We start from the raw sequence: 26,498 nt of genomic DNA on the forward strand, positions 1-26,498 counted from the left end.
GGGATCTAGAACTTCATCATCAATTGTTGTGTTTGCACTCCCCTCCCCCTCAGACCGAGCCTCTTCTTGCCCTGACCGAATATTTAAGTTGTCATCCCAATCGGGTATCTGCGTCTCATCTTTATCAGTATGTTCCTCATTGTCTATAACCACAGGTGTTACAGTTTGTGACAAAGGGTCAACATTATGCTCAGAAACGTGGTCCTCACGGCCTGAATCAGAGTCACAAAGGTTCTGGGCATCACTGCAGACCATTTCCTGTTCTGTACTCACTGTAGCTTGGGAGCAGACCTCTGATTCCCAGGCTATAGTGTGACTGAACAGCTCTGCAGACTCAGCCATCTCAGTTCCACCATACTGTGCAGGGCTGATGGAGACTTCAGAGCTGGGAGAAAGCAAGTTTGATTGGGATGACAACTCAGAGGACTGGTGTTTTTTGGATGCGGTACTTGAAGTGGCTGAGAGGGCACTTGTTGGACCACTTGAGATCCATTCAAGCATTTTCCTTTTTTGGCCATCATCTACCTTTGTTCCTGTTGTTTGTGTCCGTAAAAAAGGGAGCACATCGGATTGTCCACAGTAAGTAGTAGACATCTTACTTTTGCTGGTAGATGGTCTATCTTCAGCAGATGATAATGGAGCTTTGCCACCTTCCCCACGGACAAAACCTTTTTTGCCTTTTCCACCATGCCTCTTCCCCTTTCCACCAGCATCTGTCATTTTGCCACTCATGTTGATTGCGACAAGATTGTGCACTGAAAATGTGGTAGTAAAAATTGAGAGGTGGTGTAGATTGCAGTGGTGGTCTAGCTTTATTAACAGCAGAATAATAAAGAACAAATATCCCTGACAATGCAACTACGGCCCTTAAACTGGCAGCAAAAATTGCTAGTATAATGGCTTAGTTATAATGAGTTGGAGTGTGCAATGAAGGTAGAGGTGCTGCAAATGTCTTTGCACTAGTGTGACTAGACAAAAGTCCAATAGCCACGTTTAGGATGCCACTAGGTACACTGAGTGTTTTCTAGTATAATGGCTTAGTTATACTGAGTTGGAGTGTGCAATGCAGGCAGAGGTGCTGCAAATGTCTTTGCACTAGTGGGACTATAGCAAAGTTCAATAGCCACGTTTAGGATGCCACTAGGTACACTGACTGTTTGCTAGTATAATGGCTTAGTTAAAAAGAGTTTGAGTGTGCAATGCAGGCAGACGTGCTGCAAATATCTTTGCACTAGTGTGACTAGTCAAAAGTACAATAGCCACGTTTAGGATGCCACTAGGTACACTGACTGTTTGCTAGTATAATGGCTTAGTTAAAAAGAGTTTGAGTGTGCAATGCAGGCAGACGTGCTGCAAATATCTTTCCACTAGTGTGACTACACAAAAGTCCAATAGCCACGTTTAGGATGCCACTAGGTACACTGACTGTTTGCTAGTATAATGGCTTAATTAAAAAGAGTTTGAGTGTGCAATGCAGGCAGACGTGCTGCAAATATCTTTGCACTAGTGTGACTAGACAAAAGTCCAATAGCCACGTTTAGGATGCCACTAGGTACACTGAGTGTTTGCTAGTATAATGGCTTAGTTATAATGAGTTGGAGTGTGCAATGCAGGCAGAGGTGCTGCAAATGTCTTTGCACTAGTGGGACTAGACAAAAGTCCAATAGCCACGTTTAGGATGCCACTAGGTACACTGAGTGTTTGCTAGTATAATGGCTTAGTTATATTGAGTTGGATTGTGCAATGCAGGCAGAGGTGCTGCAAATGTCTTTGCACTAGTGGGACTATAGCAAAGTCCAATAGCCACGTTTAGGATGCCACTAGGTACACTGAGTGTTTACTAGTATAATGGCTTAGTTATAATGAGTTGGAGTGTGCAATGCAGGCAGAGGTGCTGCAAATATCTTTGCACTAGTGGGACTATAGCAAAGTCCAATAGCCACGTTTAGGATGCCACTAGGTACACTGAGTGTTTGCTAGTATAATGGCTTAGTTATAATGAGTTGGAGTGTGCAATGCAGGTAGAGGTGCTGCAAATGTCTTTGCACTAGTGTGACTACACAAAAGTCCAATAGCCACGTTTAGGATGCCACTAGGTACACTGACTGTTTGCTAGTATAATGGCTTAGTTAAAAAGAGTTTGAGTGTGCAATGCAGGCAGAGGTGCTGCAAATATCTTTCCATTAGTGTGACTACACAAAAGTCCAATAGCCACGTTTAGGATGCCACTAGGTACACTGACTGTTTGCTAGTATAATGGCTTAGTTAAAAAGAGTTTGAGTGTGCAATGCAGGCAGACGTGCTGCAAATATCTTTGCACTAGTGTGACTACACAAAAGTCCAATAGCCACGTTTAGGATGCCACTAGGTACACTGACTGTTTGCTAGTATAATGGCTTAGTTAAAAAGAGTTTGAGTGTGCAATGCAGGCAGACGTGCTGCAAATATCTTTCCACTAGTGTGACTACACAAAAGTCCAATAGCCACGTTTAGGATGCCACTAGGTACACTGACTGTTTGCTAGTATAATGGCTTAGTTAAAAAGAGTTTGAGTGTGCAATGCAGGCAGACGTGCTGCAAATGTCTTTGCACTAGTGGGACTATAGGAAAGTACAATAGCCACGTTTATTATGCCACTAGGTACACTGAGTATTTGCTAGTATAATGGCTTAGTTATAATGAGTTGGAGTGTGCAATGCAGGTAGAGGTGCTGCAAATGTCTTTGCACTAGTGGGACTATAGCAAAGTCCAATAGCCACGTTTAGGATGCCACTAGGTACACTGAGTGTTTGCTAGTATAATGGCTTAGTTATATTGAGTTGGAGTGTGCAATGCAGGCAGAGGTGCTGCAAATGTCTTTGCACTAGTGGGACTATAGCAAAGTCCAATAGCCACGTTTAGGATGCCACTAGGTACACTGAGTATTTGCTAGTATAATGGCTTAGTTATAATGAGTTGGAGTGTGCAATGCAGGTAGAGGTGCTGCAAATGTCTTTGCACTAGTGGGACTATAGCAAAGTCCAATAGCCACGTTTAGGATGCCACTAGGTACACTGAGTGTTTGCTAGTATAATGGCTTAGTTATAATGAGTTGGAGTGTGCAATGCAGGTAGAGGTGCTGCAAATGTCTTTGCACTAGTGTGACTAGACAAAAGTCCAATAGCCACGTTTAGGATGCCACTAGGTACACTGAGTGTTTGCTAGTATAATGGCTTAGTTAAAAAGAGTTTGAGTGTGCAATGCAGGCAGACGTGCTGCAAATATCTTTTCACTAGTGTGACTAGACAAAAGTCCAATAGCCACGTTTAGGATGCCACTAGGTACACTGAGTGTTTGCTAGTATAATGGCTTAGTTATAATGAGTTGGAGTGTGCAAAGGACAGGAGGGTACAGTGCCAGGATTGTGGGGCTCTGGGTAGAGGAAAGGAAGCTTGCCTTTCTATTCCCTCCTAATGGGGAAATGCAGCGACGAAATCCCTGACCTTAGCTACACAGACGCTGGCGCTGTTTTCAGGACCTGTCACCTATGGCTCTGACCCTGCCGGTACGAGCCCTTAAAAGGACTGATGGAAAGTGCTATCCCTATGCTGTCCAGCGCTGTGTATGGAGCGCGTACAGCTGTATCAGCAATAGGACTCAGGACGGAGCTGCGCCAGTGATGTCTGACACCAAGGACGCAGAAGAGATAATGGCGTCCTGGAGGAAAATGTCCGGTTTTATAATGCAAGGACATGTGACATGGACATCCTATCACACATGCCGTTACTTCTCTGGCTAAAAGTCCACTTAGCTGTGTGTGTGTCTGGGATTGGCTGACATGCTGGCCCGCCCCACAAGACGCGCGCGCTTAGGGAAGGAAGACAAGGAAAAAAAAAAAAAATGGCGATCGCCATTATACAAACAGCAGTGATCTGAAGGCGCTGTTCACGCACACTATACACTGAAATGTCATAATAGTGTGAGTCACAGAGTGACTCACACTATTACAGCGGAAAGCCAGCTAGGAATTAGCTGTTTTTTTGCTGCTAGAACTGTTCTCGAACGTTTCTAGAACTATCGAGCTTTTGCAAAAAGCTCGAGTTCTAGTTCGATCTAGAACAGGCCCCAAAATCACTCGAGCCTAGAACTGGAGAACCTCGAACCGCGAACCGCGCTCAACTCTAGTTATGAGCTTGCAACCAAGGATATCCCAGTACAAAAATATCATGCAAATTATGCAAGACCAAAAACTTACAAATCTCCTGATGGTCAGGCACGACCCGCATCGTCACCTGGGTGCAAAACTGGGGCTTATTTTCAGCTAAAGGAGTAGCATCAATACCCCTCAAAGGGATAGGAGCATGCAAAGGCACCATAGGAAAACCACAACACTCAGCAAACCCAAAATTCATCAAGTTCAGGGCAGCTCCTGAACCAATAAAGCCATAGCCGAAAATGATGATAGGGAACAGATCAAAGAAACCGACAAAAGAAACTTAGACTGTAAACCGCCCAAAGTAAATGAACGTGCAAATCGTGTCTTGTGCTTAGGGCAGACCGAAATAGTATGAGAGGCGTCTCTGTCGCGGGCGGGGAGGAGGGTGTCAGCACACCGCGCTCACCCCTTCTGCTCGGGTCCGGCAGCTGCTCCTGGTGGCTCGAGCCGTGGGCCGGATCCCGGGGTGTCTCGAGCGACACTCCTCGCCCGTGAGTGAAAGGGGGTTGTTTGTTGGGATTATAGTTCGTGACGCCACCCACGGTTGTGGTGATGGCACCACCGCTGCTCAGTGTGGGGGTCCCGGGGATGGTGATTGGAGCAGCCAGGTGTTGTGTTGCCCCTCCGTGGGTAGGGGTTGGTGATCCCGGGGCCCGGTGAAGAGATGTGAAGTGTAGGGCCTGGAGGGCGCAGGGACGCGGGGGCAGCGCTGTGCCTTGCGGCACTGTGGTACTCACTCAGCCTGAGACACGGACACAGTTTGTACGGTAAACCAACGGCTGGTAGGACGGTCCCACAGACGGCTGCACCTGCACTCCCGGTAGGTGACGGTGACGTCTCTCTTCCTTGCACCTGTGTTGTCTGATGGTATCGGTGGATTCCCTCCGGTTACCCGCTCCCCGACTGCAATCTGGGTCGGAGGAGCTCTACACTTTGCCCGCAGGCACTGGCCCTGGGGAAACTGGTGCCTTGGCGGTGGCGGTGTCTCCCCGGTAATGGTCGGGCTGTTGCCGTCAATCGGGACTTTGTTGCTGGGGGATCTGCGTCCCCTTCACTGACGGATTCGGCAAATTGGGCGACTCCTAGCCTTGCCGGGGTCCGAGAGGCCCCTGCCCTGGTGCTGACTGTCCTTCGGAACACTGCTCCAGACCACCGGGCACACAGCCAACGGGGTCCTTCCAGGAACTTCCGAACCGTCCCACTCCGGACAGTCACCGCCGTCGCTGACCTTGCTGTTCTAGCCCTACACACAGCTGGGCTCTCAGGCTTTGCACACTCTCTGCCTGTCTCCACTTCTTGCTTTTCTCCTTTTTCACTTTCCTTTCCTTCACTTTCACTTCTGGTTGTTTACTCTCACTTTTGCTCCTCTCACTTGCCCTGCCTGGGCTTCACTCCTTCCACCTCCTCCTCCCTGACAGTTCTCTTCCATGTCCCTCACTGGACTGCCTGGTAACTTCCTGCCTCCAGAGTTGTGAGCTCCTTGGTGGGCGGAGCCAACCGCCTGGCCCACCCCCTGGTGTGCATCAACAGACTCTTGGAGGAAGGCAACAAGGGTTTCTGGTTAGCAGATGTGCCTACCTGGAGTGTGGGGTGTGGTGGTGTTGTTATCTGTGTCCCCTGGCTTTCCCAGGGCGACACATTCCCCCTTAGCAAAATGCAGACCGTCCGCGGGCTGCCGTCCTACACCGGTTTTATTTTTCTGCAAAAAGGGGATAACAGGGTTAAACAAAACATGCATGACATTTTAATAAACTCTTCCCAAGACGGGAGGCACATTTTCTTTTAACGTTACAACGGTGTACGGTCACGGTTTCCGCTCTCTCCCACCCAAGCAACCTGGCCCTGATGCTGCCCCTAAAGCCCAGGCAGCACCCCTTGACCCACAGTCCAGCACAAGTCACCCGAGCGGGATCTGTCCTTCCCTCCAGAGGGTAGCCACCGGTCCCTTTGGTGGCTGGGCCCTGGCCTGCTCTGCTCAGGGCCCTCCCTCCAACCTGCCTCTCCGGAGGCGGCAGTGCGGAAACGGTAACGGTACCCAACATATTTACAAGCCACTAACGTTTGTGGTTGCCCTGCAGAGTTCACGGGCTTGTCCATAGCTAGTTCCCATGCATTTTTAAACTTTGAACGGTCCCCACGGGGACAACGGTGCCGGCTCCTGCCGGTTGTTAATCACAAAGCAAATCTGGTGAAAACTCGGTTCAATCATTTTCTTCTTATCATTTTTCAAAACTTTCAACAAACTTAACTTCAGTGGTGGTCCCAACGGGGGACGGTGCAACGGGCATCCGCTGCCCTTTTGCGGCTTAACAGTCCATTCTCACTCGTGGGGCTCTAGTGCCACCTTCACATGGTGCACCGCTCTGGACCCCAATGGTAGCTCGCTGCAGGCGATCTTCTTCCATATTCATGCGGGCATGCACATCCGCTCTACACCCCTCTCGGGCATCGATCTCCCTGCGCAGCTGCTGTTGCCGCCGCTCCCAGCCGGGAGTACTTTCTGTTTGCTCCGGTTCAGCGTGTGCGGGGGACGGACCCAGCCAGAGTCTCTCCGTGTCGGCTACGACCGGCACCTTCAGTAATGAGGGACCCCGCTGTGACATGGCCTCCTCTGCCTCCTGGCAGCTGCATCCCCGCCGTGCCTCCGGTGCATCTTTGCTGACGGGCTCAGCCTTTGGCTTCTTCCATAGAAGCGGTTCAGGGTGGTCATGAGCTTCTGCTGCAGGTCGGTCCGCCGGGGCGGATTGGCAGGGTACCGCTACCGGTGGTGGTGGTAGCGGGCCTAGTGGCGGGGCAGCAGCAGCTAACGCGGGTAGCGGGAGAGGCAGCAGGGTGAACGGGTGTAGGCCGGGCCCCTCAGCCGCAGCGGCCGATCCCTCGGGAATACAGGGACGTGGGTCTCTTACCCGTTCCTCCAAATCTTCCTCCACCTCGCATCCCCGCATAGCAGCCACCGCTTCCACCATGTCGGCCTCCCACTCCTCCAGGAGGAGCTGCATGCGGACCTGCAGACGGCTGCTTAGCTGGGCGGTCCGGACTTCCACCCACGCCGCCATGCCGGGCGCGGGGACCACGGTGTTGTTGGTCGGACTCAGCATCTTTAGCAGCGGCCTCTTCCAGGAACCAGTCAATGGCCGCAGGGTCCTGGCGTCCCTGCTTCTATAGCTGCTCTCACATGCAGCCAGCCGCCATTTCGTCCCCCTTAGCTCTTTTCGGCCCCTCCTCTCTCGGGGCGGAGTTTTGGCCTTCGCGCCTCTACTGCTCGAGAAGACGCTCGAGCGGGAACTTTTCGCGCCAAAGATGGCGGCTTCTGAAATTTTTCTGCCGGATACCTCCGGCGGTAACAAGGCGCACCTCTACCTGACGGCAGAGCGGTAAGATCCTGTTCGTGACGCCAAGTTGTCGCGGGCGGGGAGGAGGGTGTCAGCACACCGCGCTCACCCCTTCTGCTCGGGTCCGGCAGCTGCTCCTGGTGGCTCGAGCCGTGGGCCGGATCCCGGGGTGTCTCGAGCGACACTCCTCGCCCGTGAGTGAAAGGGGGTTGTTTGTTGGGATTATAGTTCGTGACGCCACCCACGGTTGTGGTGATGGCACCACCGCTGCTCAGTGTGGGGGTCCCGGGGATGGTGATTGGAGCAGCCAGGTGTTGTGTTGCCCCTCCGTGGGTAGGGGTTGGTGATCCCGGGGCCCGGTGAAGAGATGTGAAGTGTAGGGCCTGGAGGGCGCAGGGACGTGGGGGCAGCGCTGTGCCTTGCGGCACTGTGGTACTCACTCAGCCTGAGACACGGACACAGTTTGTACGGTAAACCAACGGCTGGTAGGACGGTCCCACAGACGGCTGCACCTGCACTCCCGGTAGGTGACGGTGACGTCTCTCTTCCTTGCACCTGTGTTGTCTGATGGTATCGGTGGATTCCCTCCGGTTACCCGCTCCCCGACTGCAATCTGGGTCGGAGGAGCTCTACACTTTGCCCGCAGGCGCTGGCCCTGGGGAAACTGGTGCCTTGGCGGTGGCGGTGTCTCCCCGGTAATGGTCGGGCTGTTGCCGTCAATCGGGACTTTGTTGCTGGGGGATCTGCGTCCCCTTCACTGACGGATTCGGCAAATTGGGCGACTCCTAGCCTTGCCGGGGTCCGAGAGGCCCCTGCCCTGGTGCTGACTGTCCTTCGGAACACTGCTCCAGACCACCGGGCACACAGCCAACGGGGTCCTTCCAGGAACTTCCGAACCGTCCCACTCCGGACAGTCACCGCCGTCGCTGACCTTGCTGTTCTAGCCCTACACACAGCTGGGCTCTCAGGCTTTGCACACTCTCTGCCTGTCTCCACTTCTTGCTTTTCTCCTTTTTCACTTTCCTTTCCTTCACTTTCACTTCTGGTTGTTTACTCTCACTTTTGCTCCTCTCACTTGCCCTGCCTGGGCTTCACTCCTTCCACCTCCTCCTCCCTGACAGTTCTCTTCCATGTCCCTCACTGGACTGCCTGGTAACTTCCTGCCTCCAGAGTTGTGAGCTCCTTGGTGGGCGGAGCCAACCGCCTGGCCCACCCCCTGGTGTGCATCAACAGACTCTTGGAGGAAGGCAACAAGGGTTTCTGGTTAGCAGATGTGCCTACCTGGAGTGTGGGGTGTGGTGGTGTTGTTATCTGTGTCCCCTGGCTTGCCCAGGGCGACACATCTCTACAGAAGAAACATAGCTTATTATGCCATCTAAAATCCTGCCGTTCTGCCCTAGAAAGGACCCTATCACACTGCATAGGCTCCGGAGACCGCTCTGAGAGCGACACCTCACGCATGGTTTTACGTTCACGTAAACGTCTATCAATCTGAATGGCCAATGACATCGAGGCATTGAGACCAGAGGGGACAGGAAAGCCCACCATAACATCCTTAACAGGTTCTGCCAACCCCTTCCGAAAGAGAGCCACAAGAGCCGCATCATTCCACTCAGTAAGGACCGCCCACTTACAAACTTTCTGACAGTATATCTCTGCAGGTTCCTGACCTGACCCCTGGATAAAAGCCAATAAAGTTTTCTCAGCTTGATCAATAGCATTAGGTTCATCGTATAACAACCCTAGAGCCTGAAAAAAAGAATCCACATCAGCAAGACCAGGATCTTCAGGCGCCAGGAAAAGGGCCCAATACTTGGGGCCACCACGCAGCAGAGATAACAATCTGAACTCGCTGCCTGGAAGACCCTGAGGACTTGGGTTTCAAGGCAAAAAATAACCTACAATTGTTCTTGAAGTTCATAAATTTAAACTGATCCCCAGAGAACAAATCCAGTAAAAGTATTTTAGGTTCTAACGTAGGTGTCTGGACCAGATAATCAGATATATCCTTAACCTGAGAAGTAAGCTGATCGACTAATTGTGTGACATCCATGACAGCACAAGATCCTCCACAGCACCCAGAAATAAAGAGGAAAAAAAAAACAAACAAGAAAAAAAAATTCTGACACACTTTTTTTCCTTCTTTTGAGTACCCTGGAATCAAGGTTAGGCTGGTGGTACTGTTATAATTCAGGGACCGAGGAGGATCAAAAAATGCGGAATCCCAAAAAAGTAACAGAGTGGCTGGAAACTTAATGGACTGCAGACCTTAATTTGATACACAACTAACAGTAGCCGTGGGACGTGCCTACGATGACCTGGACGCCTCGACAAAGCCGGGGAACTAAATAATCTCACAGATAGAAATATAAGAAAGCTAATCTGCCTCGGAGTAGTCCCCAAAGATAGATAGATAGCCCCCCACATGTAAAGGCTATGGTGATATAGAAAAATACAATACAAAGCCAGAAAAGACAGATTCAGCAAAGGTGAGGCCCAAACTATCTTTATAGGAAAGAATAGGAAAGAGCAACTGTCTGCAGCCGTAAAATATATACCAGCACTTCTGATATGGAAAAATCCTGAGGTCACACAACCTCTCCCCCACTGTGCCAGCACTCAAATATTACTGGGATCCAAAAAACACTAATACAGATAAGGGACTGAATTGATACCAAGCATAACAAACACAAACCTTGCAGAATCATGGAGCTAAGTATACAGACACTGCTAGCAAGGAATGATCCTATTCCACCACGAACTCCATACAGACAACATAGGAATCATGCATTAGTATCAAAGCAGAGAAAGTAACAAGAAAGTGGAAAACAAACAGCAGAGATACAACGACCACTTATCTGAGAGGAGTTCTGGAAGTGAGCAGAGCTGATTACAGAATGTCCTTAACACACAGGAGCAATTGACCACCGGCAAGGAATCAGAGAAAACTACTCAGTTAAATAGCCCAATCTGACCCTGATTGCCAGTCCTCCACAGGGGTGTAGCTTTCGGTCCACACGTCAACTGCATCGTCAGCACTGACCACAAGAGGGTGCACCAAACTGGAAAACGTATTCACAATAGGGCACATAACTACAGGATGGAGACAAAGATGGGCACATTAGTACAGGATGGGAACAAGTATGGGCACATGATTATAAGATTGGGACAAGGATGGGCACATTACTACATGATGGAGACATGGATGGGCACATTACTACAGAATGAGAACAACTATGGGCACATTACTAAAGGATGAGGACAAGGATGGTTACATTTTACTACAAGGGGAGAAGGATGAGCACATTAATACAGGAAGGAGACAAGGATGGGCACATTACTACAGGATGGGAACAAGGATGGGCACATTATTAAAAGATAAGGACATTACTACAGGATGAAAAGTGGACAAGGATTGGCACATTAACACGTACACGATGGGGGCAAGGTTAGGCACATTATTACAGGATGAGAACAAGGAAGGGCACATTACTACACGTTGAGGACAAGGATGGGCAAATTGCTATTGAATGAGAACAAATATGGGCACATTACTACAGGATGAGGACAAGGATGGGCACATTACTACAGGATTAAAACAAGGATGGGCACATTACCACAGGATGGGAACAAGGATGGACACATTACTAAAAGATGAGGACCAGGATGGAAACAAGGATGGAAACAAGGATGAAAACAAGGATGGGAACATTACTGCAGGTGTAGACAAGGATGGGCACATTGCTACAGGATGGGCACATTACTACAAGGGGGCAAGGATGAGGACATTAGTACAGGATGGAGACAAGAATGGGCACATTACTACAGGATGGAGACATGGATGGGCACATTACTACAGGATGGAGATAAGTATGGGCACATTATTATAGGATAGGGACAAGGATGGGCATATTACTACAGGATGAGAACAAGGATGGGCAGATTACTATGGGATTATTATACTATTCCAGATTTGCATATCAGTTATGCTTATATGCTAACTCTGACTAGTATTGGCATAGTTTTCAAGAAGAAAACTGGGAGTTCTTATAGATATGACTAAAACATATTTTTTTCATTAAATACTTTCAAGGCAGTAAAGTGCACTTGCAATATGAGTAGGCTATATTGTATGATTACTACTACACACCACAACAGACGTAAAAGCCTGTAATGTGGACAGTAAGATGCAATTGTAGTATAAATAATCAATTTCATACAAAATGTCTTCCTATGGCAGCAATATAGACCAGTATCACACAATTGTTTTATAATGCAGAACTGTCTAGGAAAACATAATCAAATATGTCACAATAAATGCATGCATAGTCAGTTGAAAAATACTTTGCCCTTAAGATATTGTGGTGTGTAGTAGCAAGTCACTTCTATTGCAGTGAAAATTGTATATTGATTACGTTGAGAATTAATTTGTAGGATCACTGTATCCTGTGAGATTATATTATCTTTTGTCTGATATATTGTTTGTGTATCGTGCACTGATTATCATGCTTTTAAAGGATTTAGTCATATGCGTAAGAACTCCCACATTACTACAGGATGAGGACAAGGATGGGCAAAATACTACAGGATGGAGACAAAGATGGGCAAATTACTAAAGGATGGCTTCAATGATGAGGCACATTACTACAGGATGAGGACAAGTATGGGTACATTACTATTAGATGGGACATTGCCATCAGAAGGGAACTAGGAAAGAGGACGTTACTAGAAAAAGGGTACCAAGATGGGCACATTACTTAAGGATGGGGACAAAGATGGGTACAGTACCACAGGATGTGGACAAGGTTGGGCACATTACTACAGGATGGGGACAAGGATGTGGGAAATTACTACAGGATGAGGACAAGGATGAGCACATTACTGCAGGACGGGGACAAGAATGGGGCACATTATTACAAGATCGGGACAAGGATTGGCACATTAATACAAGATGGGAACCAGGATGGGAGCATTATTACATTTTGTTCATTTTGTTGATATTAATTATAAGAAGGGGATAAAATGTAAAAAAAAAAAAAAATGAAGCATAAAATATTTTTTCACTATTAAAAATACTTTTTTTTATATATATATATAAGGTAAAGTAATCCAAATAAAAAGTGAACATCCATAAGCCAAGCTATAAAACCATTCCTTGACTCGTACGTTGAAAGCCTTTTTAAAAAAGAAAATTAATTAGTAAAAAATGTTCAAAAAAAGTGATTCAAAGATGTATAGAAAAAAATATGGTAGCATTAAAAATGTCACTTTGTCCTGCAAAGAATGGGGCCCTCAAAATTTATTTTTTTCCTATATGCGGCCCATATACCCAACTGAGCTCGAGACATCTGCAAATAAATAACTGCAAAAAATCTCTTCCTATAACCATCAACAAGCTTCTTACACCTCTCAACTAGAATATTAGATCCCCCTTCTTCTGCAAATAGCTCCAGATCTCTCATATTTTGCTCCCAACAGCAATTTTAAGATCTCTCCACACGTGTTCAATGGGGTTTAGATCCGCACTCATTACTGCCCACTGCAGAGCTCTCCTGCACTTTATTTCCTTCCACTTATTTCTGGGGGCTTTTTGAAGCATGTTTGGGGTCATTGTGCTGCTAGAATACTCATGACCTAAGATGCAAACCCAGCTGTCTGACACTGGGCACTACATTTTGACCCAAATCTTTTGGTAATCTTCAGATTTAATGATACCTTGCTCACAGTCAAGACACCCAATGCCAGAGGCAGCAAAACAACCCCAAAACATATTTGAACCTCTACCATAGTTGACTGTAGGTACTGTGTTTTTCTGTTTATAAGCCTCATTCTCTTTTTGGTAAACAGTAGAATGATGTGCTTTACCAAAAAGCTCTATCTTGGTCTAATCTGTCTACAAGATGCTTTCCAGAAGGATTTTTGCTTACTCATATACATTTTGGCAAACTACAGTCTAGCTTTTTTATGTCTCATTCTCATGTTATGTGTCATTCCAATGTTGACGGATAGTTTGCACTGACACTAATACACCCTTAGCAGGCATGACAGCTTGAATTTCTTTGATTCGGGCTGATTATCAACCATCCAGACTATTTTGCATTGCAACCTTTCATCAATTTTTCTCTGCAATCCACATCCAGGGAGATTAGCTGCAGTAACATGGGTTGTAAAATTCTTGAATATGTTGTGCACCTTGGACAAAGAAACAGCAAGATTTCTGGAGATGGACTTGTAACATTGAGATTGTTGATGTTTTTCGAAACTTTTGGTTTTTAAATTCTCAGACAGTTCTCTTCTCCTATTTCTGTTCTCCATGCTTAGTGTGGCACAAACAGACATACAATGCAGGAAACTCTAACAATGTTGACTGTGTGGGTGAACTGGGAAAACAGGTTCTGTAGGGGCCTTCTATCAAACATGTTGCTCTGTGGCGAAACTCTAATAATCATGACTGTGTAGATTAACTAGGAAACCAGGCTCTGTTGGGGCCTTTTTTGAGAATTGTTGCTTTGTGGGGGAACTCTAACAATCTTGATTGTGTGTGTCAACTTGGAAAACAGTCTCTGTATGGGGCCTTTTTGAGAATTGTACTCTGTGGGGGAGCGCTAATATTTTTGATGGTATAGGTGGGCTGGGAAAACAGGCTCTGTAAGGGCTTTTTTGACAACTGTTGCTCTATAAGGGAATCTTGCCAACCAGCTGTGTGGGTCAATTGGGAAAATAGGTTCTGCAGGGGCCTTTTTGACAATTATTGCTCTGTGGGTGAACTCTAACAATCTTTACTTTGTGGGTGAACTGCAAAAATGGACTATGTAGGGTTATTTTTGAAAATTGTTGCTATATGTGGGAACTTTGCCAATCTTGACTGTTCAACTGGGAAAACAGGCTATGTAGAGGCCTTTATTAAACCAATCTGTGTGGTTAAACATGGAAAACAGGCTATGTAGAGGCTTTTTGTTAAACTTGTTGATCTGTAGAGGAACTCTAAAGGCTCCGTTACACGCAACGACGCCGCTAACGAGATGTCGCTGTGGTCACGGTTAATGAAATTGTTGCGTGTGACACTTACGAGCGACCGCTAACAATCCCAAATACTCACCAAATCATTGATCGTTGACACGTCGGTCTTTTTGAAAATATCGTTGCTCGTTTGGGAGGCAGGTTGTTCGTCGTTCCTGAGGCAGCACATATCACTACGTGTGACACCCCTGGAACGACGAACAACAGCATTTTTGCGTCATCCGGCAATGAGGTGGGAGTGACGTTCATGCGGCTGCTCTCCGCTCCTCCGTTTCTATTGGTGGCCTGCTGTGTGACATCGCTTTGACGCCGCACAAACCGCCCCCTTAAAAAAGAGGTTGTGTGCCGGCAACAGCGACGTCGTTAGGAAGGTAAGTTCGTGTGATGCGTACCAGCGATTTGCCCATGATGCACAATCGACGGGGGCGGGTGTGATCGCTAGTGACATCGTTAGCGATGTCGCAGCGTGTAAAGCGGCCTTAAGTCTTGAGTGTGTGGGTGAACTGGAAAAATAGGACCTGTAAGGGCCTTTTTGAGAATTGTTGCTCTGTGGTGGAACGCTAACAATCTTGGCTTTGTGGGTAAACTTTGAAAACAGGCTGTTTAGGTGCATTATTGAGAATGGTTGCTCTGTGGGGAACTCTATCAATCTTAGCTGTGTGAGTGAACTGGGAGGTTCTGGAAACAGGTTCTGTAGGGGCTGTTTTGAGAATTATTGCTTTGTGGGGAAACTGTAACAATCCTTGACTGTGTGTCAACTCTTAAAACAGGATCTGTCGGGTTTATGTATTGTTGGCTGTGCCTGAGAAGGAAAGCATTCTTGAGCATGTGCTACCAACACCAAGGATTCCTGTACGTTTCTCTACCCATGTTGCCTCCTCCTACTTCTTGTTACGTCACCACCGGAGTCTGCTCCAGTGACTTCTACTCCGATCACCAGGCGACGCCGTGTTCCTGCCGTGGATGGTGCTGGTGATGGGAGAGGAGTCGATGCCAGCAGCACCGGTGGGCGCAGGCTCCGCTCATCCACTGGGCTGGGTTATCTTGGGATCTGCAGTACCACTGGCTGACTATAGGTGGCGTGTGTCTTCCAGCTGAAGTTACCATCATTCAGCTACAGCCAATGGGAAGACAACACACCCTTCTTAATTCCCCTCCTGTCTGCTGACCACTGCCAGAGATAGTTATTGATATTCTGGCTCCTGTTCTGTTTTGTGATTCTGGTGTTCTGACTTTTGCTTGTGTTCTGACTACCTCTCCTGCCTGCTGTTTTTGTACTTTGCTGCCCGATCCGGTTTTGACTGCTGCTTGTTTTTGATTACGTCCTTGCCTACAGATTCTGTCCCTGTTCTGCAATTCCTGGTTTGACCCTGCCTGTCGACTACTCTCTTTGACTGCTACCTTCCACAGGTAGTGATCTCCAGGGCCCTGTGTAATTCCAAATCCCTGTATAGGGGTTAAAGAGTTTCAGGGTTCTGGGGGTCCTGCTTGGTGAGTGGCTTCCCTCTAGCCTGTCCATTACAGCCCGTCTGTTTCTGTGGATCCAGGCAGGCGTTACACTTCTTTGCCTTCTCCATCTCCTCCTCATCTGGTCAGCATAAAACCTAAATGACCAACTTCAGCACAACCAAAGGGCAGGGTTGGATCCAGGATATTGTGGGCCCAGGGTGAAAAAGTCTCAACGAGCCCATGGAGACACAGACACGCACATACACAAACATGTGCACATACAGGCATATATATATATATATATATATATATATATATATATATATATATATATATATACACACATATATTTAAAGCCAAATTCTCCAAAAATATATAAACTGACAAATATATACACAGTCATACACACTGACATATATAGATATACACATTATACATGCACACACACAGACATATTAGACATATTTTTAACTCGGCTGAAGCTGGCAAACCTGAACATGGATAATTAAGATAATGAATATTCACACTCCACTCCTATAATCTTTGCTCTGAGTCCTGCACTGTACCTGTATACTGGCTGCTTTATTACCAGTACTGCCAGCCCGAATATCGCATCAAAATCATCAGCGACTTTCGTCAGGTGAAAATGACAGCGTGTATGTTTATGCAGCTGTTTAGAGCTGATGAAGGCTCTCAACAAATCATTCCAACAACAATTCCTTAAACTTTTAAAAAAGGAACTTTTCTATATCTTCCAAAAAGGGTATACCATCTATCACCCCCAAACTGGGAAAGGTATCCCTATTAAGAGCTTTTGTCCATGTGACTCAAAGTATGTTGTATATGCTATCAAATCCCTTTACTGTGCGTCTCTCATTTCACATCCAGCTGGGTTAATATGGCTCTTTTTTATTCTATTAAATCCATTGACTTTTATTCTTATATTTCTTTATCCTCTGGCCCACCGTAGTTTCTATTCTATTATGTTTGAACCTTTTGGCTCTTCTTTTAAGACTGCCTTCATTCTTTCCTTATCGTATGGCTCCCTCTTGTGGCATTATGCTTCTACTACTGTGCTTTTTTTCTATTTGGTACATACTGTACCATATACCCATGTTTCCCCTAAAATAAGACAATGTCTTAGATTATTTTTGGCTCCAAAAAATGTCCATGAGCTTATTTTTAGAAGATGCTTATATTTTGTTTTGGTGTCAGTGATTGGTTTGCCTGTTAATGAAAAAATGAATATTCTCCCCTTCCTCTGCCCATAATATGTACATTGCTGTAAGCCCTGAAAGTTTATAGTTACATGCTGACTAGTTAATGGAATGAATATTCATCCCACTTCTCTCCCAGAATCTCGCCCACCCCTCAGTGATTGAAACTTATGTTAATAAAATAATGAATATTCACCCCCTTTCCCACCCACCCTTCTGTCCTGGGTGTCAGTGATTCACTCATACTATTATCACAGGATACCACCACAATGCTTGCACTGGCCCGGCAGCTCTTCTGACCCAAGTGTGTTAGCATGTATTTCTATGCAGCTGCCCCGCTCAGGTGAGAAGTGCTGCCAGCCAGTGCGAGAATTGCACTGCGATCCTGTGATGACAGAAAATCACAGACACCCAGCACAGAGGGGGGAATATTCATTATTTCATTAACACAAGTTTCATTCACTGACTCTGGCAGAGACGTGGGTGGGATTATGGGTGAGAAGAGGGGGTGAATATTCATTCCATTAACTAGCCGACCTATGACTATAAACTTCCCAGGCATACATACATGTTTTAAATAGCACTCTTTCAGATGCTACTAGTTACTACTGTTTGGTCAATTACATATCTATAAAAAAGAGCAATTGTGTATTTTCATTGTATGTTTATGCATTTCCCTAATCTTTTGCCGCCATATATACAAATGCATCTCAATAAATTAGAATATTCTCAAAAAGTTAATTTATGCATATTCAATGCAAAAATATTTCATAGAGTTATTACAAACAGAGCGATCTATGTCAAGTGTTTATTTCTGTTAATGTTGATGATTATGGCTTACAGCCAATGAAAACCAAAATTCATTATCTCAGAAAATTAGAATATTATATAAGACCAACTAAAAAATTGATTTTAAACTCAGAAATGTTGGCCTCCTAAAAGTATGTACAGTAAATGCACTCAATATTTGGTTAGGGCTGCTTTTGCATAAATTACTGCATCAATGCGGCAATGTGGCATGGAGGTGATCAGCCTCTGGCACTGCTGAGGTGTTATGGAAGCTCAGGTTGCTTTGATAGCAGCTTTCATCTCGTCTGCATTGTTGGTTCTGGTGTCTCTCCTCTTCCTATTGACAATACCCCATAGATTCTCTGGGGTTTAGGTCAGGTCAGTTGCTGACCAATCAATCCCAGGGATACTGTGGTTATTAAACCAGGTATTGGTACTTTTGCAGTGTGGACAGGTGCCAAGTCTTGATGGAAAATTAAATTTCCATCTCCAAAAAGTTTGTCGGCAGAGGGAAGTAGGAAGTGCTCTAAAATTTCCTGGTAGACGCCTGCGCTGACTTTGATCTTGATAAGACACATTGGACCTACACCAGCAGATGATATGGCTCCCCAAACCATGACTGATTGTGGAAACTTCACACTAGATCTCAAGCAGCTTAGATTGGGGCCTCTCCACTCTTCCTCGAGACTCTGGGACCGTGATTTCCAAATGAAATGCAAAATTTATTTTCATCTGAAAACAACACCTTGGGCCACTGAGTAACAGTCCAGTTCTTTGTCCTTGGCCCAGGTAAGACGCTTCTGGTGTTGTCTATTGGTCATGAGTGGCTTGACACAAGGAATGCGACAGTTGTAGCCCATGTCCTGGATACGTCTGTGTGTGGTGGCTCTTGAAGCACTGTCTCCAGCAGCACGACACTCCTTGTGAATCTCCTCCAAATTTTTGAATGGCCTTTTCTAAACAATTCTATCAAGGCTGTGGTTATCCAGGTTGCTTGTGCACCTTTTTCTTCCACACTTTATCCTTCTACGCAACCCTCCATTAATTTACTTGGATACAGCAAAAAGCCAGCTTCTTTAGCAATTACCTTTTTTGGCTTACCCTCGTTGTTAAGTGTGTCAATGACTGCCTTCTGGACATATGTCAACTCAGCAGTATTCCCCATGATTATGTAGCCTACTGAACCAGACTAAGGGACTAATTTAAATGCTTAGGAAGCCTTTACAGGTGTTTTGTGGTAATTATTCTAATTTTCTGAGATAATGATTCTTGGGTTTTCATTGGCTGTAAGCCCTAATCATCAACATTAACAGAAATAAGCACTTGAAATAGATCCCTCTGTGTGTAATGACTATTTAATAGATGCATTTCCCTTTTTGTATTGAATTACTGAAATAAATTAACTTTTTGATGATATTCTAATTTATTGAGATGCGCTTGTACATGACCACTGGTCCACTCAAACAGGTGTAACAGAATTTCCGTTATTGTGATGGCTGAGGTTCTCAGAGGTCGGACGCCTAGAGAACATACACATCCTTTGGAAAGGTGATTTTTGTATTTAAAGCTGCAACTGTGGCGATCTGAAGTTTGTTAGCGTAGTTTAAAGGGTTGTCCTATATAAATGTACTGTAGTGCTGCCTTAAAAGTTGGACACCAATAGACATTAATTACAAACTTGGTACCCTGTCTGCCTCATCATAGAGAATATATGTATGGTTTATTAACTCCTGCTATATCTTACTGTAAACTAATCACTGTCGGTATATACTGTGTGTATATATATATATTTATATATATAAATACCTACTAACCATCTCGGATTCTGCAGGACTGTCCCGATTTGAGAGCTCTCTCCCGCGGTCCTGCAGCTCACAGCTGTTGTCCCAGCTCCTCACCTCAATGCAGTGAATAAATTAAATTCTCATCTGCACTGGGTTTCCAGGACTCGAAATTGTAAACTTGGTGTCCATAGGCAGCAGCTCTACCACTGAGCTACTGCCTGTATTGAAAGACATAGGAAGATTTGGTAATCTTGACCTCTGTATTGCAGTAGAGAAACCAAAAGCAGATTATTCAGCTACAAAGATAGATGAATAGATAGATAAATACTGCATCTCTTTGTAGGTGAAGGAGAGTCAGATTCATTTGTTCCCATAAAACTACTATAAAGAAATGAGATAAAATACAAATATACAACATTTTTTTTCTTTGTTTTCACCACCTTGGATTCAAACCTGCAACTTTCGAACATATGTCCAGCAGCCCTCCTAGCTTTCCTAGCTGTTGAGCCACTAGGAATGACAATGTCAGACAGTGGATTTTATATAGCTGAATCTACAATGCTGCCTCTCACACAGGACATAGAGTTCCTTTGTACAGAGCAGCGTCTCTGTGTCCTGTGTCCTAGAGGGAAAGAAAAAGAGATTTTTTTTTTTCTTCTAAGGCTAAGTTCACATTTCCGTTGTTTTGCATCAGTCACATGCGTTGCTTGACGCATGTGACTGATGCATTGTACAACAGATGACAACGGATGACAAAGAAAGAAATTCATTGTCGGACTCCGTTGTGTGCTGGGGGTGGAGTTCGGGGGCAGAGCTGAGGACGTCAGTGCCGCGGTCTGCATGGCTGGGGACAGGTGAGTGAGTGAGAGTGTGTATGTATGTGTGTGTGTGTGTGTATGTGTGTGTGTGTGTCTACATACATGTGTCCATGCAGAGTGCGGGAGGGGGCGGAGCGCGAGGGGGCGGAGCCGAGCGGGGCCGTGGAGCTGAGGACTTCAGTACCGCGGGGACTGCAGGGCTGGGGACAAGTGAGTGTGTGTGTGTGTGTACACATGCGGAGTGCGGGAGGGGGTGGAGCCGAGTGGTGAAGTGTCGGCCTCCTTGCACACTGTATCCAGGGTAAATATCGGGTATAAGCAAAGCACTTTTTGCTTGGTTACCTGATATTTATCTTGGATACCAGCTTAGCGCGGGCTCCCTGCACCCGTAACCACTGTAAATATCGGGTAACTAACCAAAGCGCATTGCTTGGTTACCCGATGTTTATCCTGGTTACGGGGGCAGGGAGCCAGAGAGAGCATGCGCAGCAAAATCCTACGGATCGTGCTGCTCAAAAAACGTTAAATGCTGCGTTGCTCCCGCCCGGCGGTCAGTTAAAAAACGACTGACCGCGACGCAGCAGATGCAACGCAGCATCATCAGTCGCAATCTGTCACTAATAGAAGTCTATGGGGAAAAACAGGATTCCTGCAAAATATTTTGCAGGATACCGTAATTCCTCAAGGCTACGGATTGTGACTGATGCAAAACAACGTAAGTGTGAACTTAGCCTTATTTTTAGTAATTTTATTAGGCTATGTGCGTGGTCAAAATTTTCTGCGGTGCGCTGCGCGCGCTGCAGGCTTTGTCCCTCTTTCCTTTCTTCAAAAGTTGTGAGGTATGTACCGTATATAATATATGTATGTATGTATGTATGTATGTATGTATGTATATATATATATATATATATATATATATATATTTGTGTGCGGCTTATTCATTGAGACCTTGAGTTTAGCCCATATGGATGTTTAAATTATATAAACACAACACAATTATAAATGTTATTTTTGTGGGGATTTCTTTTTACTAATGTCACTAATAATTTATTTTGGCACTGGAATAAATAGCATTAGTCTTGCATATGGATATGCAATTTAGAGAAGGGCAGGTTTAGATACTATTGTTGTGATACATTTTGTTTGGGGGTTGAGGGGGCTGGGGGGAGGGGTGGACAGGGAACAGTGCAAGGCTCCATTTAAATTTTCACCTTCGGCGGCAGAAAAGCTAGAATCGGCCCAGGACAATCCTTCAGATAAATTAGCAGGCTGTACTAAAATGTTGGCTGGACATTCACTTTTACGAGACAATTTGGAGCTAATCTTTCTACAGTACTACAGTAAGGAGCCGTTGCTTTTCTTAAGGGAAAGAAAAATCTGGCAACTCGCGACTCTTTACTGTTCTTTACTTTGGAATAAATATTTATTTATAAATTTTCATTACAAGCAGTTGGATCATTGGCTGGAAATAAATGATAAAAATTCAAGGGTGTTTGATAAGATGACACTTTATTATATATTGCAACTACATATCAGTTACACAGTAGTACATAGCCTCGCAAAAAGCAAATCAGTACAGTATATATTTGATTGTACAGGATAGAAGAGATAGACAGTTTTGATAAATCGGCCCCTCCTGGGTCTGGAGACCCTTCGAGCCACCGCGGATCCGGATTCGAGCAGTGCTGGCTGCTGATGCTGGGGCGGCACATGGTCAATGTAAATTGCATGGTCATATGACTATTACTGAATGCAGCTGTACAGTCTGGTTCTACACTCGACTGCCTCCTAAACACATTTGTTGGATTTTTATAGTCTTGATAATCTGACAAGGGTATTTTTTTTTGCCTCATAACAAATTATGAGAATTACTAGACACCTAGATTCTGGAATAATAGAAAGGCAATATATTTTCTTGTATTTGAGGTTTCCTCTCGAAACATTATCGTCACAGTGGTCAGAGGTTAGTAATGGGGTGAGAATACGTTATTTTAGGTGGTTTTGCCGCAATTCAATTTACTGAACCTACTTAGTTTGTAACTTTGAATTGTCCTTAGTGAGTATACAAATTAAAAAGATTCATTGTAAAATAATGTGAAAGAAAATGTAGAATAACTCCTAAGAGGGCGCACTTACACTAGAGAGGTCTTTCACTAACAGGCCTCAGCATTATTAAATCACATTTTACAAGGATTCTTAAATCGATCTGTATGGAAGTTGATGTGATTAGGCAGCTATAAGATCATTTCTGCTTTTATTGGATATTTCAGATAGAATGAATAACTAACAATCATTGTTCCCCTGTCATGATATGATTTTATAATCAGCCCAAAATTTCTGGATTAGGTGCACCAGATAGTTTTCTCCTCAGGTAATGATGAAGTCATCAGTCTTCTCCTTATGCAATAATGATGTCATCACAAAGATCCGGTTTTAGAAGACTTTCATCTTTCTCCTCAGTTTTCTGTAAAAGACAATACAAAAATGAACATTATACTACCATGACAATATATCAAAGGCAAGTACAGAGAGTATCTAAGGACTTATCATACCAAAATCAATAACATCACAAAAATGTAGGTGGTGAACAAAAAACTCAAGGTCCTTGCACAAGAACAGAGCATGACTTCCTCTCCCCTAAAATGCTTTGAATAGTGAAAGAGAATATACAATATATAAAAAACAAAAATTTAGATTCTAATGCATATTTATCACCTTTGAGAATGAGTAACCGAGAGATTCTGAAGCGGAAATCAAAGCTTTGTACTTATCCTGCACCTATTTATATACGTTTTTGAACATTGAAATTGCACCTCTAAGAAGAAGATGTTGTTTAGATGGCTGTGGTGACCGTCATACCGTGTAGGGAAACAGTGTGATGAAGGGGTACAGTTTGGAGAGGACAACATGGTTGGAAGTATGAAGGCATAGTGTGAAAAGCTGCCCTATGGGGCAGTGTGAAAGGAGGGGCACAGTATGGAAAGAGGTCATCATTTCGGGGTACAGTGTGGAGATATACAGAGTGTAAGGGAAAACAGTGAAGAAGCAACAGCGATGGTACAGACTCTGGTTTATAAGGGCGGACAGTGTGGTGGTTATAGCTGCTTAATGATAAATTTGAATAAAATCATAAAAAAATTCCATGGATCTTTTTATTGGCTTGGGAACACGGATACTTCTTCAGTGAAAAAATCAATAGCAACTGTGATGACATCTGAGGGAAAAAAATGATTCATTTATCACACATGGTGAAATTTGCACAATGTGTCAATGCTGGCCAAAGGTCGTGTTTGCAAACCCTTTAAATTGTATCTGTTGGCAGGTTTTTGCTATGTAATCTGACAGTGATATAATATAGGGGCAGAAATACTGATTCAAGTGATGTGTCACTTACCGGACTGTGTTTTGCAATTTCAATAAAATCAGTGTTTCATCAGCAGCAAATTATCGCTAGAAGACTAAGGGTACCGTCACACTTTAGCAACACTCCAGCGATCCCACCAGTGATATGACCTGGTCAGGATGGCTGGTGCGTCGCTATATGGTCGCTGGTGAGCTGTCAATTAGGCAGATCTCACCAGCAACCAGTGACCAGTCCCCAGCCAGCAGCGACGCGTTGAAGCGACGCTGCACTTGGTAACTAGGGTAAATATCGGGTAACCAAGCGCTTGGTTTCCCGATATTTACCTTTGTTACCAGCGCACACCTCTTAGCGCTGGCTCCCTGCACTCCTAGACAGAGTACACATTGGGTTAATAAGCAAACCGATTTGCTTATTTAACCGATGTGTACTCCGGCTACGTGTGCAGGGAGCCGGGAGACGGTACTGGCAGCCTGAGAGCGGCGGACGCTAGTAACCAAGGAAAATATCGGGTAACCAAGAAAGGGCTTCCCTTGGTTACCCGATATTTACCTTGGTTACAGCTTACCGCAGGATGCCAGACGCCGGCTCCCTGCTCCCTGCACATTCAGATCGTTGCTCTTTCGTTGTCACACACAGCGATGTGTGCTTCACAGAGGGAGAGCAATGTCAAAAAAATGAACCCGCACTGTGTGTAACGAGCAGCGATCTCACAGCAGGGGCCAGATCACTGCTCAGTGTCACACAGAGCGAGATCGCTAATAAGGTCACTGGTACATCACAAAAACCGTGACTCAGCAGTGATCTCGCTAGCGATCTCGCTATGTGAGAAGTATCCCTAAGTGTCTCGTGCCTCCTGGTCCAGCCACTGATTAGGAGCATTTTCTCAATAAACAGTATACACAGGAAGCTGCCTATCGGAGGTGTGGACGTGGTTATACAAGGCTCAACATTCCAAGCAATGTAGATCTGCAGCAGAGAAAACTGTGGTTTTATTACAACTCAGTAATACAATGCTGGATTCAGGGCCCCTACATTATGCTGCTGTCAGATTACATAGCAAAAACCTTCTGACAGATTTCATTTAATAATGCTTGTGTGTGACATACACATTGATGCTTTGATTGACTGATGAATACACATATCGACACACTTGTTCCATGAACTACACAAATAATAACATTGACAGATACACATGGTGACACTTGGTGACACTGAGACTAAAGAAAATGAACGTCATCAGACTCTCAACCAAGGACAAATATTAGGATAAAGAAGTATTGTCAGTTTTGGAATCTGAGAACAGAGCTTTACATAGGTAGAAATTCATATGCCCTCATTAAACTAGACAGTCAATCACATATATTTATAGTGAAGTTGTGAGAAATAGCCACTTGACATACAACCATTTTACCTGCAAGCAACATGCATCATATACAGTCAGGGCCAGAAATATTTGGACAGTGACACAAGTTTTGTTATTTTAGCTGTTTACAAAAACATGTTCAAAAATACAATTATATATATATAATATGGGCTGAAAGTGCACACTCCCAGCTGCAATATGAGAGTTTTCACATCCAAATCGGAGAAAGGGTTTAGGAATCATAGCTCTGTAATGCATAGCCTCCTCTTTTTCAAGGGACCAAAAGTAATTGGACAAGGGACTCTAAGGGCTGCAATTAACTCTGAAGGCGTCTCCCTCATTAACCTGTAATCAATGAAGTAGTTAAAAGGTCTGGGGTTGATTACAGGTGTGTGGTTTTGCATTTGGAAGCTGTTGCTGTGACCAGACAACATGCTGTCTAAGGAACTCTCAATTGAGGTGAAGCAGAACATCCTGAGGCTGAAAAAAAAGAAAAAATCCATAGAGCGATAGCAGACATGCTTGGAGTAGCAAAATCAACAGTCGGGTACATTCTGAGAAAAAAGGAATTGACTGGTGAGCTTGGGAACTCAAAAAGGCCTGGGCGTCCACGGATGACAACAGTGGTGGATGATCGCCGCATACTTTCTTTGGTGAAGAAGAACCCGTTCACAACATCAACTGAAGTCCAGAACACTCTCAGTGAAGTAGGTGTATCTGTCTCTAAGTCAACAGTACAGAGAAAACTCCATGAAAGTAAATACAAAGGGTTCATATCTGGATGCAAACCATTCATCAATTCCAAAAATAGACAGGCCAGAGTTACATTTGCTGAAAAACACCTCATGAAGCCAGCTCAGTTCTGGAAAAGTATTCTATGGACAGATGAGACAAAGATCAACCTGTACCAGAATGATGGGAAGAAAAAAGTTTGGAGAAGAAAGGGAACGGCACATGATCCAAGGCACACCACATCCTCTGTAAAACATGGGGGAGGCAACGTGATGGCATGGGCATGCATGGCTTTCAATGGCACTGGGTCACTTGTGTTTATTGATGACATAACAGCAGACAAGAGTAGCCGGATGAATTCTGAAGTGTACCGGGATATACTTTCAGCCCAGATTCAGCCAAATGCCGCAAAGTTGATCGGACGGTGCTTCATAG

General features: G+C 45.1%; 1 protein-coding gene across 2 annotated transcripts in view; it reads right to left on the reverse strand.

The window, feature by feature from the left end:
• Nucleotides 1-22,094: 22,094 nt before the first annotated feature.
• The window catches only part of LOC142309960 (uncharacterized), a 58,638-nt gene continuing 54,234 nt past the window's right edge, over nt 22,095-26,498 (reverse strand). For both annotated transcript variants that reach the window (XM_075347432.1, XM_075347433.1), the window contains one exon: nt 22,095-23,068. In XM_075347432.1, coding sequence (XP_075203547.1) covers nt 23,003-23,068 — 66 coding nt within the window. In that variant the 3' untranslated portion in view covers nt 22,095-23,002. The remainder of the gene's footprint in view (nt 23,069-26,498) is intronic.

Source organism: Anomaloglossus baeobatrachus, chromosome 5 (assembly GCF_048569485.1).
Source record: "Anomaloglossus baeobatrachus isolate aAnoBae1 chromosome 5, aAnoBae1.hap1, whole genome shotgun sequence".
Lineage (NCBI taxonomy): Eukaryota > Metazoa > Chordata > Amphibia > Anura > Aromobatidae > Anomaloglossus > Anomaloglossus baeobatrachus.